Consider the following 14,614-nt stretch of genomic DNA (forward strand, 5'->3'; position numbering starts at 1 on the left):
AAAGGTTTGTTTTGACATGCTAATTTCTTCAACAGACCATTTGAATACTTAATGTGGTCCAAGCTCTGGGCCAGGACCTGGAACAGCAAAGACAAACTAGGACAAAAGCCCCTGACTCAGGGAGTTCTGCAGTTTAGTTACCGAGACAGACACATGAACAGATAGTTTATCATATGTGATAAGGTGGAGATGGGGCACAGAAGTGAGGCGTCCGACCAAGGAAATGAAAAGAAAAAAATATGGAATAGTTAGAATACCTGTTTCATTGATCTTTTCTGCTAATTCTGGCATCTGTGTCAGTTCCTAGTGAGTCTCCATTGACTGATTTTTCCCCCCCTTTATAGGCGTATTTTCCTGCTTCTTTGTGTGACTGATAATTTTTGGTTGAATGCCAGACACTTGAATTTACCTTGTTATGTTCGGGGCATTTTTTGTATTTCTAGAAATATTATTATTGAGCTCTGCTGATGCAGTTATTCAGAATCAGTTTGATCCTTTTGGGTCTTCTGCAAAAGATTTGTTAGGTGGGTATGGAGCAGGGCCCAATCTAGGGCTAATGATTCTCAACTACTGAGGCATTACCCAGTGCCACAGGAATTACTTGCTTTTCCCAGTCCAGCTTCTGGGAATAGGCACTCTCCCCTCCAGTCCTTCCAGGTGGTTCTGTCTGGTTTCAGGTAGTTTCACAAGACACATGCGTCGATCAGGTCTCCCAGATTCTCTAGGCAGCCCCCTCCTCACTGTCTCCTATGCATAACCTCTGGCTGCCTCAGTCTCCCCCAGCTGTCAGCCCTCTCCTGCGCTGGACTCTCCTGGGTCTCCCCTGGCCTGCAGTGCTGGGTCCTGGAGACTCCCCAGGGCTTACCATGTTTGTTTCCTCTCCCTCAGTTCCTTTGTTGCCTGACATCAAGTACCTGAAAGCCCGCTGTTTCATGCATTTTACCTGGGTTTTGGGTGGCTTCAGGGGGAGGGTAAATCTGGGCCCTGCTCCATCATGGTCAGATGTGGGAGTTGCACATGGGGTTTTTTTTTTTTTTTTTTTTTTTTTTTCTGGGATGGAGTCTTGCTATGTCACCCAGGCTGGAGAGCAGTGGCACAATCTTAGCTCACTGCAGCCTCCACCTCCCAAGCTCAAGCCATCCTCCCACCTTAGCCTCCTGAGCAGCTGGGACCACAGGTGCATGTCACCACGCCCGGCTAATTTTTGTATTTTTTGTAGAGACAGGGTTTTGCTATATTGCCCAGGCTGGTCTCAGACTCCTGGGCTCAAGCAGTCTGCCTGCCATGGCCTCCCAAAGTGTTGAGATTACAGGCGTGAGCCACTGTGCCTTGTGGACATTACCTTTTTTTTTTTTTTTGATACAGAGTCTCACTGTGTCACCCAGTCTGGAGTACAGTGGCACAATCTCAGCTCACTGCAACCTCCACTTCCTGGGTTCAAGCAATTTTCCTGCCTCAGCCTCTTGAGTAAGTGGGACTGCAGGAGCCTGCCACCATGCCCGGATAATTTTTGTATTTTCAGTAGAGGCGGGGCTTCACCGTGTTGGCCAGGCTGGTCTCGAGCTCCTGACCTCAGGTGATCTGCCCCACTCGGCCTCCCAAAGGGTTGGGATTACAGGCATGAGCCACCATGCCCAGGTGACATTAGCTTTTTGAAGCATCCCCTTGGCCTGAGCTTTTAAATTGAGCATGGGAATCCCGTTATTCATTCAGTGAGCAAAATGGATTTTTTTTTTTTGAGACAGAGTCTCTCTCTGTCTCCCAGGCTGGTACGATCTCAGCTCACTGCAAGCTCCGCCTCCCGGGTTCACGCCATTCTCCTACCTCAGCCTCCCAAATAGCTGGGACTACAGGCACCTGCCATCATGCCCGACTAATTTTGTTTTTGTGTTTTTTAGTAGAGACAGGGTTTCACCGTGTTAGCCAGGATGGTCTCAATCTCCTGACCTCGTGATCTGCCTGCCTCAGCCTCCCAAAGTGCTGGGATTACAGGCGTGAGCCACCGCAACTGGCCAAGCAAAATGGATTTTTAAAATGAACTCTTAAAAAACTTTGTTCTAATCTTGCTTTCTAATAACCATGAATCAAACACATCCCGTGGCATTGTAGGGTTCATGAGATTTATGTGTGCCCTGGGAGGCAGTCAAGTCCAAGGCCTGAAGTTTGCTGATGCAGTGCCCAAGCCCGGCCAAATGGAAGCTTGAAATTAGCCCTGGCTAATGTTTTCTTTTCTTTCTTTCTTTTTTGAGACAGAGTCTTGCTTTGTCGCCCAGGCTAGAGTGCAGTGGCATGATCTCGGCTCACTGCAGCTGCTGCCTCCTGGGCTCGAACGATCCTCCTGCCTCAGCCTCCTAGGTAGCTGGGACTACAGGCTTGCACCACCACACCCGGCCAATTTTTTAATTTTTATTTTTAGTGGAGACAGGTTTCACCATGTTGGCCAGGCTGGTCTTGAACTCCTGACCTCAAGTTATACACCTGTCTCAGCCTCCCAAAGTGCTGGGATAACAGGTGTGAGCCACCGTGCCCGGTCCTGGCTAATGGTTTCTGTGTTGGCCTCAGAACATGTGGCCCTGGATGGCCCCGCCGATGGCTGGGAGGGTAGCTGGGTGGCTCTGCCGCAGGAAGTGTGGTTTGGAGTCAGGACTCGGCTCCTGCTCTGGGGCTGGCCTACCCTGGGGATGCTGCGTCACTTCTCCTGAGCTTTGGTGTCCTGGTCCTGAGAGTGAGGCAGCAAATACCCACCTAGGGGGCTCTGGCTGGGCTGGGAAGGGGCAAGGGAGAGCCTCTGAGTCAGGAGCCATTCCCGGTGGGGTGGCTACCTGGGGGATGCCATCCAGGGATGCTTGGGTGGGCGCTGGGCTTATGGTGAACATGCAGGGGCAGGTGGGGCTGATGCCAGCACTGTGAGGCGTGGATGGTACAAAGGCTGCATGCCCTGAGAGGTCTGAGGGCCCCTGTGTGTGGGCAGCGCAGCTGGGTGGGCAGTGGCTTCAAGAGGCTCAGTGCAGACCCAGCAGGCAGCGCAGCTCAGCGGGCCAGAGTGCAGAGGCAGATCAGGGGTCCCTAGCATCGTGCAGCTTAGCCACCGTGTGGGCAGCCACAGGCCCAGGCCCTGCCCACGCTCTTCTAGACCTCACAGGCCCCAAGGAGTGCCTGTTCTTGAGTCCTGAGCCAGCTCCCCATGCTCACCTGCTGCTCTCCTTATCCTTCCAGCTGCTCAGCTAGGAAGGAAGGTGGCCGTGGTGGACTACGTGGAACCTTCTCCCCGAGGTAGGCAGCACCCTATGGGAGCTGGGTATCCTGGGAAAGGAGGCAGGAGGTGGGCCCAGTAGCTGTACAGAGGGCAACTGACACCAAAGTCCTTCAGCCTTGCTGTCCATGGTCTCTGGACAGTGTCCTTTTTCACTCAACATTACTTTAAAGTTCTTCATCATTATCAAGAATGATTCTGGCCAGGTGCAGTGGCTCATGCCTGTACTCACAGCACTTTCGGAGGCCAAGGCAGACCTTGATCACTTGAGCCCAGGAGTTTGAGGCTGCAGTGACCTCTGATTGCACCACTGCACTCCAGCCTGGGCAACAGAGTGAGAACTTGTCTCTAATTTTTTTTTTTTTTGAGACAGTCTCGCTCTGTCACCTAGGCTGGGGTGCAGTGGCGCGATCTCGGCTCACTGCAAGCTCCGCCTCCTGGGTTTACGCCATTCTCCTGCCTCAGCCTCCCGAGTAGTTGGGACTACAGGCGCCCTGCACCACGCCCGGCTAATTTTTTGTGTTTTTAGTAGAGATGGGGTTTCACCATGTTAGCCAGGATGGTCTCAACCTCCTAACCTTGTGATCCACTCGCCTCGGCCTCTCAAAGTGCTGGGATTACAGACTTTTTTTTTTTTTTTTAATTGAGACAGAGTCTCGCTCTGTTGCCCAGGCTGGAGTGCAGTGTTGCAATCTCGGTTCACTGCCAACCTCTGTTACTTGGGTTCAAGTGATTCTCGTGCCTCAGCCTCCTGAATAGCTGGGACTACAGGTGCATGCCACCATACCCAGCTAATTTTTGTATTTTTAGTAGAGATAGGGTTTCAATTTAGTTGGCCAGGCTGTTTTTGAACTCCTGACCTCAGGTGATCTGCCCGCCTCGGCCTCTCAAAGTGCTGGGATTACAGGCATGAGCCACTACACCAGCCTAAATTTTTTTTTTAATTAAAAATAGAAATAGGCCAGGCACGGTGGCTCACATGTGTAATCCCAGCACTTTCGGAAGCCGAGGTGGGTAGATCACCTGAGGTCGGGAGTTCGAGACCAGCCTGACCAACAGGGAGAAACACCATCTCTACTAAAAATACAAAATTAGCCGGGCGTCGTGGCGCATGCCTGTAATCCCAGCTACTCAGGAGGCTGAGGCAGGAGAATAGCTTGAACCTGGGAGGCGGAGGTTGGGGTGAACGGTGATCACGCCGTTGCACTCCAGCCTGGGCAACAAGTGTGAAACTCCATCTCAAATAAACAAATAATAAAAAAAAAAAGAAAACTTTTTATTTTTGAGTACAGTTATAGAGAGCAGTTCATGTGGCATGTCAGCTGGGCCCTGTTAGAGTTACAAAGCAACTTAAAGGAATTCCAAACACTCTAGAAGAACAGGGAAGCCTTCAGCAGTCACCTGAACATAAACTCAAACGTGCTCTTCCCACGCCCCAGGCACCCGGTGGGGCCTCGGCGGCACCTGCGTCAACGTGGGCTGCATCCCCAAGAAGCTGATGCACCAGGCGGCACTGCTGGGAGGCCTGATCCGAGATGCCCCCCACTACGGCTGGGAGGTGGCCCAGCCCGTGCCGCATGACTGGTAAGGACCTGGTGCCGTGGTATTCCGGTGCTTTGCTTCTACTCTTGGGTAGAAGAGGAAGAGGGGCCTTATCCTCCATGAACCCTCACGGGGAGTGAGTGCGCCGTAGGATGGGTTTCTCAGCCAGGGCGACTCTGCGCTGTCTGCTGCAGACATTTGGGGATATCTGGAGACAGTTTTGGTTGTCACTGGGGAAGCGTTTGATCCCCTTCTGTGGGGAGCCCAGGGATGCTGCAGCCGTGCACAGAACAGCCCATCTCCAAGGCCTGGAATGCGGGGTCGGAGGCCGCTTCAGCTGAGTTCTTTTGGGAAGGGGACCACGTGGCCCAGCCACACCCACAGTGGCTCAAATAGGCTCTGCCTGCTGTGAGTAGCCTTTGGGGCACAGAGCAGCTGCATCTGGATAGCCGTGGGTCAGAGCCCCTGTTTTCTGAGAGTCCAAAGGTCCATAGCCCCAAGCCTGGGACAGGCAGTGGCACGTAGGGATGGATGTCACATTTTGCCACCTTTCAAAGCACTCTTGTTTTTTGATATTTCTCTGAATGTACCATTTGAATCTAATAGTCCACTGTGAGACCCTGCAGCTAACACCTGTGTTGTGACTTTGACATTTTGTTTTGTGTCTTCACAGGAGGAAGATGGCAGAAGCTGTTCAAAATCACGTGAAGTCCTTGAACTGGGGCCACCGTGTCCAGCTGCAGGACAGGTACTGAAGCTCTCTTGGGGAGTGGGCCGCCCTCTAGGCCTTCTCTCAAGCGTTTCGTGCCTGGACACACACTTACTTACTGTGCAGAGCACGCCCTAGCAGGCTCTGAGGATTCAGGTCCTGCTCATGGGTGGGGATGAGGACAAGGAGCAGATGGGAGTGACTGCAGGGGAAGGGGAGACTGCCCTTTGCTGCTGAGCACAGCCTGGAGGTGCTGCCAAGGAATGAGTGAGGCCACATTGGCAGAATGGCCAGAGCCCAGGGCTGCACAGGGAGGAGGTGCTTGGGGCTGGGAGGCCTCAGGCCAGAGAGCGTGGACACGACTGGGCCTGGGACTGATAAGTGGTGAGGGCCATCCCAGTGGCAAGCCCCTACCCCGTGAACCCCCGTCTTACTGCACACCTCCAGCTCCTTGGGTATGGGTGCAGGGGCCTGGTGCTTTCCGCTGGAGCGAATGTCCCTACTTGGTCACTGTTCCTGTCAGCTCCTGGGGGTCTCCAGCACAGAGGCTGATGCTCCCTGGGCCTGCACCTTCTCCCGGAGCTCAGCTGCCAGCACAGCAGATGCCTGAAACTGGTACCACCTCAGGCCCAGCCTTTCTCTTGGGGTTGTGGCACTGCCTGTGCCCCATGGGCTGTGGAGGGGACAGTGGTCCTGCAGAGGTTTAGTGGCTCTCCTCATGCACCATTTGCTTGGCCCCAGCCGAGGTCTTCCTGGGGCTTCACAGCAGGCAGCAATTTTGTGCCCACTAAATCCAGGAAAGAGAAGCCAGGAAGCCAACTGCTTGCCCTCCACCTGGGCGTCACGAGCTCTCCTGCTATCCAGGGAGCTAAGCTACATTGTGCTATGGAGTTTCTGCTTTGCTCTGTGGGGCTCTGTATCCCCTGGTGCAATTTCCTGGGGGCAGCAGGCTCTGCCCTCCTTCCTCCCTGCCCTGGGCAGCTCCTGGGCGGGCACCAAACAGGCCCAGCCCACTGCCTGCTCCGGAGCCACCAGCAGAAGGAGGCCTGGGTGCACCTGGGCTGTTTCTGCTTTTTCACTCTTCTGAAAAGTGCTGCCATGAGCATTGCGTGGCTGTGTCCCATGGCTGCTTCCTGGCTGTTGAGGTAATTGAAGGGCTCTTGCTATGGGAACTTCGTGCACTTCAGACAGCCCATGGAGGCACAGGCTTGCTGGTGGGGAGAAGGCAGGCTCAAGCAGGAGGCGGAGCCTTCCTAGAACCCTTTCTGCTGCATGGTCCTTTTGTCATTAGAAAGTGTCGGTCAGGTGTGGTGGCTCATGCCTGTAATCCTAGCATTTTGGGAGGCTGAGGTGGGAGGATCACTTGAGCCCAGGAGTTGGAGACCAGCCTGAGCAACATAGTTTTGTTGCTACATGTCCCTACAAAAAATAAAATGAACTAGCCAGGTGTGGTTGCCCATGCCTATAGTTTCAGTTACTTGAGACGAGGCTGCTGTGAGCTATGATTGTACCACTGCACTCCAGCCTGGGTGACAGAGTGAGAGTCTGTCTCTTAAAAAAAAAAAAAAAGGGTGGGGCTTGGTGGCTCATGCCTGTAATCCTAGCACTTTGGGAGACTGAGGTGGGTGGATCACTTGAGGTCAGGAATTCAAGACCAGCCTGGCCAACATGGCGAAACCCCATCTCTGCTAAAAATACAAAAATTAGCCAGGCGTGGTGGCGCAAGCCTGTAATCCCAGCTTCTTGGGAGGCTGAGGCAAGAGTTGAGGCAAGAGAATGACTTGAACCCGGGAGGTGGAGGTTGCAGTGAGCCAAGATCGTGCCACTGCACTCCAGCCTAGGTGACGGAGTGAGACTTTGTCTCAGAAAAAAAAAAAAAAGAAGAAAGCATGGGTTGTTTTGTTTCTGTGCACCATGCTCCCAGCCACCATTTTGCCAGGCTTGTCATGCCTGTTCTCTTGGTGTTACCACACCCCTGAAGGCAGAAGGTGACACCATCTGGTGGACACCACAGCTCCCTGCTGGAACATGTCCGGGTGATGAGGACTGTCCCCAAGAGAGGTCCACCCACCTCTTGCTGCACACCAGGGCTGTACATGGGTGGCCTCTCAGGACTGTGCTGAGCTGGCTTCTGTCCCTGCTTTGACACATGTGGTTAACATGTCTCTGGGATCCCTGGGGGACAGGCGAGGTGCCCACACAACCCCTCCATGCTTCTCCGTGTGGTTGCTGCTTACCTCTTGGTCCACCTGAGCCACAGCACCAGGCCCTGCTGGGGGCTGGAACTCCCTTTTACCAGTGCTCCCTATTTGATACAATTGGTGAGCTTTAATTTGCAGAGGAAATGTTTGAAAATCTTATCTTTGGCCGGGCGCGGTGGCTCAAGCCTGTAATCCCAGCACTTTGGGAGGCCGAGACGGGCGGATCACGAGGTCAGGAGATCGAGACCATCCTGGCTAACACGGTAAAACCCCGTCTCTACTAAAAAAAATACAAAATCTAGCCGGGCGAGGTGGCGGGCGCCTGTAGTCCCAGCTACTCGGGAGGCTGAGGCAGGAGAATGGCGTAAACCCGGGAGGCGGAGCTTGCAGTGAGCTGAGATCCGGCCACTGTACTCCAGCCTGAGCGACAGAGCCAGACTCCGTCTCAAAAAAAAAAAAAAAAAAAAAGAAAATCTTATCTTTATCTTTCAGAAAAGTCAAGTACTTTAACATCAAAGCCAGCTTTGTTGACGAGCACACGGTTTGCGGCGTTGCCAAAGGTGGGAAAGAGGTGAGCATCCGACTTACTTGTGTGGCTCCTTATGGACTCTTCTGCAGACCTTGGGCACCAACTGCAGCTGTGTTTGGCCTGGGTGCTGTTCTCAGTAACACGTGCTGCTGGAATTGACAAGGTGGCTTCTTTTGAGCCTGGGCACTTGTCTTTAACATGATCAAATAGTTTGCTGCCCTGCTGCTCCAAGTGATATGGCAACAGGGTTGGTGACCACACCCTCTTTGCAGGATTTTTTGGGGATTTGAGGGTGCCTTGAAGTGCTTGGTGTTAGAACATCTCCCTGTCCTCTCTGCCTGTCCCCCTCCTGCCTGGCTGACCGTTGATAGGATTCCAGCTCCATAGGGCCTCTGAACTGCTGGCTGAGGGTCCACACTGCAGGGCAGGGGCCGTGGGAACTGCTGGCCAATGTCTGTAGTGCTCAGGCCCTCCGGTAGGTGACCACCATGCACCTGTCTGACCCATGGCTTTCTCTTTTTCTTCTCAGATTCTGCTATCAGCTGACCACATCATCATTGCTACTGGAGGGCGGCCGAGGTACCCCACACACGTGAGTGTCCCCGGAGCACAGCATCCCTGCTGCACTGGCTCGGGTCCCCGGTCTCTTTGAGGGATGTGCTTTTACATGTGTGCTTCCACAGCAGCGGCTTGCACACCCTTTCGCCCTATACTCACTGTCATCACTTTCTGCTTTCCAATGGTCTTGAATCCACACAGCTGAAATGTGGGGTCCCCAGTGGCCTCCATGCTGCCAGATCCTCAGGACAGCTCTCGTTCTGCTCTCCCTCTGCGCCGCTGGATCTGTCCCCTTCCACCCCAGCATCCTGCTTCCTAAGTCTCCATTGCTGATTCCCCCTTTTCCCTTCAGTCTCAGAATGTTGGCACATTCAGGATATAAGCCTCATTCTTCATCTTCCTCCTTCTCCTCCCCCAGTTTAAAAAGAGTTTGAAATAAAATTCACACGCTATAAAATTTAGCCTTTTATAGGGTACAATTCAGTGGTTTTTAGTACATTCACAGAGCTGTGTGGCCATCAGTCACCACCATCCATTGCCAGAACTCCTTCCATCATCCCTGAACTGAAACTCTATTCCCATTAAACCTAACTCCCCAGCGCCTCCTCCCCCAGCCCCTAGCAGCTACCACCTACTTTCTGTCTATGAATTTGACAACACTAGGCACCTCGTGTAAGTGGAATCGTACACGTTAGTCCTTCTCATGTAACTGGAATCGTACGTGTGTGTCCCTTAGTGACTGGCTTACTTCACTGAGCATAACGACCTCTAGGTTCACCTACACTGTAGTGTGTCAGTATCATTCCTTTTTATGGCTGGATACTTTTCCATTGTATAGATAGACCACATTTTGTTAATCCACTTGCTTGTCGATGAACATGTGTTATTTCCACTTTTTAGCTATTATGAATAGTGCTGCTGTGAACATCTGCAAAGAAGTTTTTTGGTGGACTTCAGTTTTCACTTCTCTTGGGTTACACTTAGGAGCAGAACTGTCGGGCCATTTGGTAGCTTTATGTTGAACCTTTCAAGGAACCTCAGACTGTTTTCCACAATGACTGCATTTTACGTTCCTTCCAGCAGTGTGTAAGGGTCATGGTTTCTTGTTTCTTCATGTATCTTGTAATTTTTTTTATTGAAAGCCGAGCATTTCAAATAATTTAATGTGGTAACTTTGGAAACCAGATTCTCCCTCTGCCCCAGGATTCTGTTGTTACAGCTGCTTATTTGGTGACTTTTCGGAACTGACTTTGTCGACTCTTATTCTTTGTTGTATGAGGCCACTGAAGTCTCTACTTGGTTAGCTTAGTGGTCAGCTAAGAACTGCATAGAGATTTCCCTGAACTAATCACTCTCCTGGTCTTTGCTGAGGGCTCCGTGAGCGTTTGGAGGGGATGCCTTCCGCACGCAGCAGACAGCAGGCAGCTCTGCCCTAGCCCTCACTTCCTGCCTGTGTAGAGATCAAGGTCAGCTGGAGGTGAGGGCTTAGGTCCTCCTTGGTCCTTCCTGATGTGTGCCCAGTGCCATGTGTGTGCCTGGCCTAGGTTCCCAGGAATATGCTAGAACCTTTCAAAGCTCCAGTGGACATGTCGTTCCTTGGCTTTTCCTTTGAAGCTTTTTTGGGCAGTCTGTTGTTGGCTCCAACTGTTAGCTATCCCCTCAGGCAGCTGTGAGATGAAAACCTCAGACGAATGTCCCCCAGAGAGAGGCTTTTAACCCTGGCTGAGCTCCAGTGAAGTCAGATAAAGATGACCCTTTTGAGAGGTCTTCTCGGGAACCCCTGGCAGGGTCAGATGCTGACTCTGACTCTTCTTTGGGAGGGGCTTTGAAAGACCCCAGCTGGGCCGGGCGCGGTGGCTCAAGCCTGTAATCCCAGCACTTTGGGAGGCCGAGACGGGCAGATCACGAGGTCAGGAGATCGAGACCATCCTGGCTAACACGGTGAAACCCCGTCTCTACTAAAAAAATACAAAAAACTAGCCGGGCAAGGTGGCGGGTGCCTATAGTCCCAGCTACTCAGGAGGCTGAGGCAGGAGAATGGCGTGAACCCGGGAGGCGGAGCTTGCAGTGAGCTGAGATCCGGCCACTGCACTCCAGCCTGGGCGACAGAGCGAGACTCCGTCTCAAAAAAAAAAAAAAAAAAAAAAAAGACCCCAGCTGGGTTCTGCTTTCTCTGACACGTCACTGTTCAGGCTGCCGCTGAGGTGGGAGTGGGACCAGAGTGAGTTAAAACACCCTGGAGCTCCCATTCTGACTCAGCTTCAGCTGTTTTTCCTGACTTTAAATGTTCCCTGTGTTGCTGCAAGCCTGTGGTTAATTCCCATAATTCTGAATCTCACAGTTCTTGCCAGTTTTATCACTGTCTTTAACAGAGAGGCAAATAACTCCTGGCCCAGTCTTGTGGGTTGTGGGGGCAGAGTTGAGGAAGGGGCCCCAGGGTGAGGGGTTGGGGGGCAGCTGTGGCAGGGAAAGCAAATGGGCTGGGGGTAGGCAGAGAGGTTTGGCTGAGACCAGCCCTCATGGGCCTCCCAGGGAACTGTGTGCCGCCTGCTCCAAGCCTCTAAGTAGGCTGCAGCCAAGCTTTTGAAGACCACAGGTCTCTCAGCCTAGAGGCCACACCACCTCTGACTTAGACCCAGGGGCAGTCCAGTGGAGGCGGAGCAAGGGGAGGTTCTGGCGCTTCTTGGACGTGACCCCAGCCTCCACTTCGTCCTGTGCCTACTGTGGGAACAGGGAAAGGAGGGGCCCCAAGGAGCACAAGTACTCCCAGTCCTTAGAGGCCACGGGACTTCTCTGGCCGCCAAGCAGCCACAGCAGCCTCTAGTGGGGGCAGGTTGCTTATGCACAGAGGTGGGGCTCAGGGCTGCGTGGCTCTGTAGGATGACACTGTGAGATTGTTCAAGGCAACTGCCGCAGACAGGGTCCAAGTGATCCCCTCTCCTGGCAGCTGGGCTCATGGTGGTTGTGCTTAAAGAAGGCCACAGCCAGCTTCCAGCAGCCCAGCGGTCATTGGGCTTCTCTGAGGCCCCAGGCAGATCTGCACGTGCATCCGCACCAGGGAGCCCTGCACAGGAGCCCTGGCCTGGCCCAGCCCTGCTCTGCACCTCACAGGCAGCTGCTGACGGCTCTTTGGGCTCATAGGGGATCCAGCAGGCGCTCCTGGTCCTTAGGAGGCAGGCAGCTCAGAGCCTGTCCGCCCTCCCCGCCACGCCCTCCCAGGGTGTCTGCCAAGGCTTGCTTGCGTTTTAGTCCCCTTGATTGCCAGACCTTTCGGTTTTCCTTGAGCAAACCTGAGAAATTCCTGACTTTATTTTTTTTGCCAATTGGAAGCATAAACTGTTTGAGATCCGTTTCCTCCACCAGCACATCTTGTTCTCATGGCTGCTAAGGGGATGTTCACCCTGGGCCTCCCACCTGCTTGGCCGCCCCTCTTCAGGTGACCTGTATGATTTCTGGGCTCAGAGCCCAACTGGGCCAGCCCTTGAGAGTGCGAAGTCTGTCCTGGCTTCAGCCAGGTGCCCTCAGAGCTGCCTCTCAGGCCCTGCCCACCTCAGCCTGTGGCACTTACCCCCGTGCCTCCTCTCCTCTGGCTGGCCCTGCAGGCTACCCCTGCCGCGCAGACACACCTGAGCTCTGCTGGCCCTGGTTTGCTGACCTGTTCTCTCCCCACTTCCCCTCTCTGAGTTTGGACCCCGCAGAACCCAGGTGTTGCTCCCTGGGGCTGCATGCCCCTGTCTGTTTAGTGTGTCTGTCCAGAACCCAGGCAGACTTGAGGGGGCCCAGTTGTCTGCCTGTATGACCCCTGCAGTTGCTGTAACCACTTCAGACTCTGTATCTTGCTCTGAACCAGGGTCAAGGGGAGGGTCCTGGGGAACAGAGGGGCAGTGGGCCCTGGAGCACAGCAGCTTAGATACAGACAGGCCACCTGCAGCCCCAGAGAGGCCACAACCTGCGGACAAGGACTGGCAGCAGGGAAGCCCTGTGCATGTGTGCCCTGGGACAGCTCTAGTTGATTCTGCAAAGCTGGCATCCTCTTTAAGGAAGCCCCAGGACAGGCCAAATGGAGCTCTTGTCCCAGGGGTCATTTCTGTCTTGACAGATTGAAGGTGCTTTGGAATATGGAATCACAAGTGATGACATCTTCTGGCTGAAGGAATCCCCTGGAAAAACGTAAGGACTGCCGCATGCATGGTGGGGTCCTCTTTTTGTTCACCAGAGTGAGCACTGGGCCCTGAGAGCCTGTGCTGGTCCTTGGCTCCTGGAACTTTCTTTCTGGTTTACCCAAAAGAAGGAAAAAAGGCCTGTTGTTTGTGGCCAGGCACGGTGGCTCATGCTTGTTAGCCTAGCACTTTGGGAGACTGAGGCAGGAGGATTGCTCGAGGCCAGGAGTTCGAGATCAGCATCAACCTGTGCAATATAGTGAGACCTTGACTCTATTTTTTTTTAGACGGAGTCTCGCTCTGTCGCCCAGACTGGAGTGCAGTGGTGCAGTCTCGGCTCACTGCAACCCTTGCGTCCCGGGCTCAAGTGATTCTCCTGCCTCAGCCTCCAGAGTAGCTGAAATTACAGGCGCCTACCACCACACCCAGCTAATTTTTGTATTTTTAGTAGAGATGGGGTTTCACCATGTTGGCCAGGCTGGTCTCGAACTCCTGACCTCAGGTGATCCGCCCACCTCGTCCTCCCACAGTGCTGGGATTACAGGCATGAGCCACCATGCCCAACCTACAAAAATCTGAAAATATTAACCAAGCATAGTACTGTGCACCTGTAGTCCCAGCTACTTGGGAGGCTAGGTGGGAGGATTGCTTGAACCCAGGAAGTTCAGGCTGTAGTGAGCTGTGATTGCACCACCGCACTCAGCTTGGGAGAGTGAGACCTTGTCTCAAAACGAAACAGTATGCCTGTGACTTGTGCCCCTCTGCAGGGCTGTTGATGTACTCTGTCCTGTGGCTGCCTTGGAGGTAATAACAGGAATGCGGTATAAAGGGTGTCAGCTGTTTGTTATCTAGGTCAGTGGTTGTCAAATGGGGTTCCCAGGAGCCCTGGGGTTCCAGTGGGTTCCATCAAGGACATCAGGGAGAGCATTAAGGAGGGGAGAGCCAGCAATCCCTATCCCAGCCCTCAACTAACACCTGTACTGTCTTCCGGTTTGTACATTGGGTTTCCCTGAAATCTAGCAAAGACTCCAAAGGCCTCAGAAATAACATCTTGGTTGTGGAAGGGAGGCTAGCAGTGTGAGAGTGGCTCTCACTCCCCATGGGAGCATGTGCAGAGTCACTAAGTGCATTCCGATGCCCACAGAGGGGGCCATCCCGAGGTCCCAGGTCCAGGCAGCTCCTGCCTGTGTGTGGAGACTTCATGCTGGCAGAGACCAGAGAGGCCACCAGAGGGCGGCAGAGGCTTGGTCAATGGCAGTCTCCACCCTTCCCCAGGAGAAAATACCAGTGGAAAAGGGTTCCCACCTCTGTATGTGCCCGAATGTGCATGGTGTGCATGCAGATGTGTGTGGTGTGTGTGTGTGTGAGTGGTGTGTCACATGCTCTGCTTGTCATTGTTTCACACTTCACAGGGCATCGTTGTGTGGGGTCAGGACTGGATTCCCTTGAATGGATGTGGTGTAGTTCCTTCGACCTTTCTCGTGTTAATGAGCATCTCAGTAGTTTCTCTTCTTCATCATTATCAATGCTGCAGTGAAAACCTTCAAGGTGCATCTGTTTACCATCAGAAGTGCTTCTGACACATTTTCCCAATTATTCATTGTGATAAAACAGACACAGTATAAAATTTACCACTTCAACTTTTTTTTTTTTTTTTTTTTT

The 14,614-nt window shown here is 53.1% G+C and overlaps 1 protein-coding gene across 6 annotated transcripts in view; it reads left to right on the forward strand.

Moving 5' to 3' along the window:
- The window catches only part of TXNRD2 (thioredoxin reductase 2), a 67,773-nt gene that overhangs the window by 19,748 nt on the left and 33,411 nt on the right, over nt 1-14,614 (forward strand). For 3 of the 6 annotated variants that reach the window (XM_017856644.1, XM_017856642.1, XM_017856643.1), the window contains exons 3-8: nt 3,217-3,273; nt 4,693-4,837; nt 5,469-5,543; nt 8,198-8,276; nt 8,764-8,826; nt 12,892-12,962. In XM_017856644.1, coding sequence (XP_017712133.1) covers nt 3,217-3,273; nt 4,693-4,837; nt 5,469-5,543; nt 8,198-8,276; nt 8,764-8,826; nt 12,892-12,962 — 490 coding nt within the window. The remainder of the gene's footprint in view (nt 1-3,216; nt 3,274-4,692; nt 4,838-5,468; nt 5,544-8,197; nt 8,277-8,763; nt 8,827-12,891; nt 12,963-14,614) is intronic. The other 3 variants (XM_017856645.1, XM_017856646.1, XM_017856649.1) reach the window with 2 other exon arrangements.

Source organism: Rhinopithecus bieti, unplaced genomic scaffold, assembly GCF_001698545.2.
Source record: "Rhinopithecus bieti isolate Rb0 unplaced genomic scaffold, ASM169854v2 scaffold_44745, whole genome shotgun sequence".
NCBI classification, from domain to species: Eukaryota; Metazoa; Chordata; class Mammalia; order Primates; family Cercopithecidae; genus Rhinopithecus; species Rhinopithecus bieti.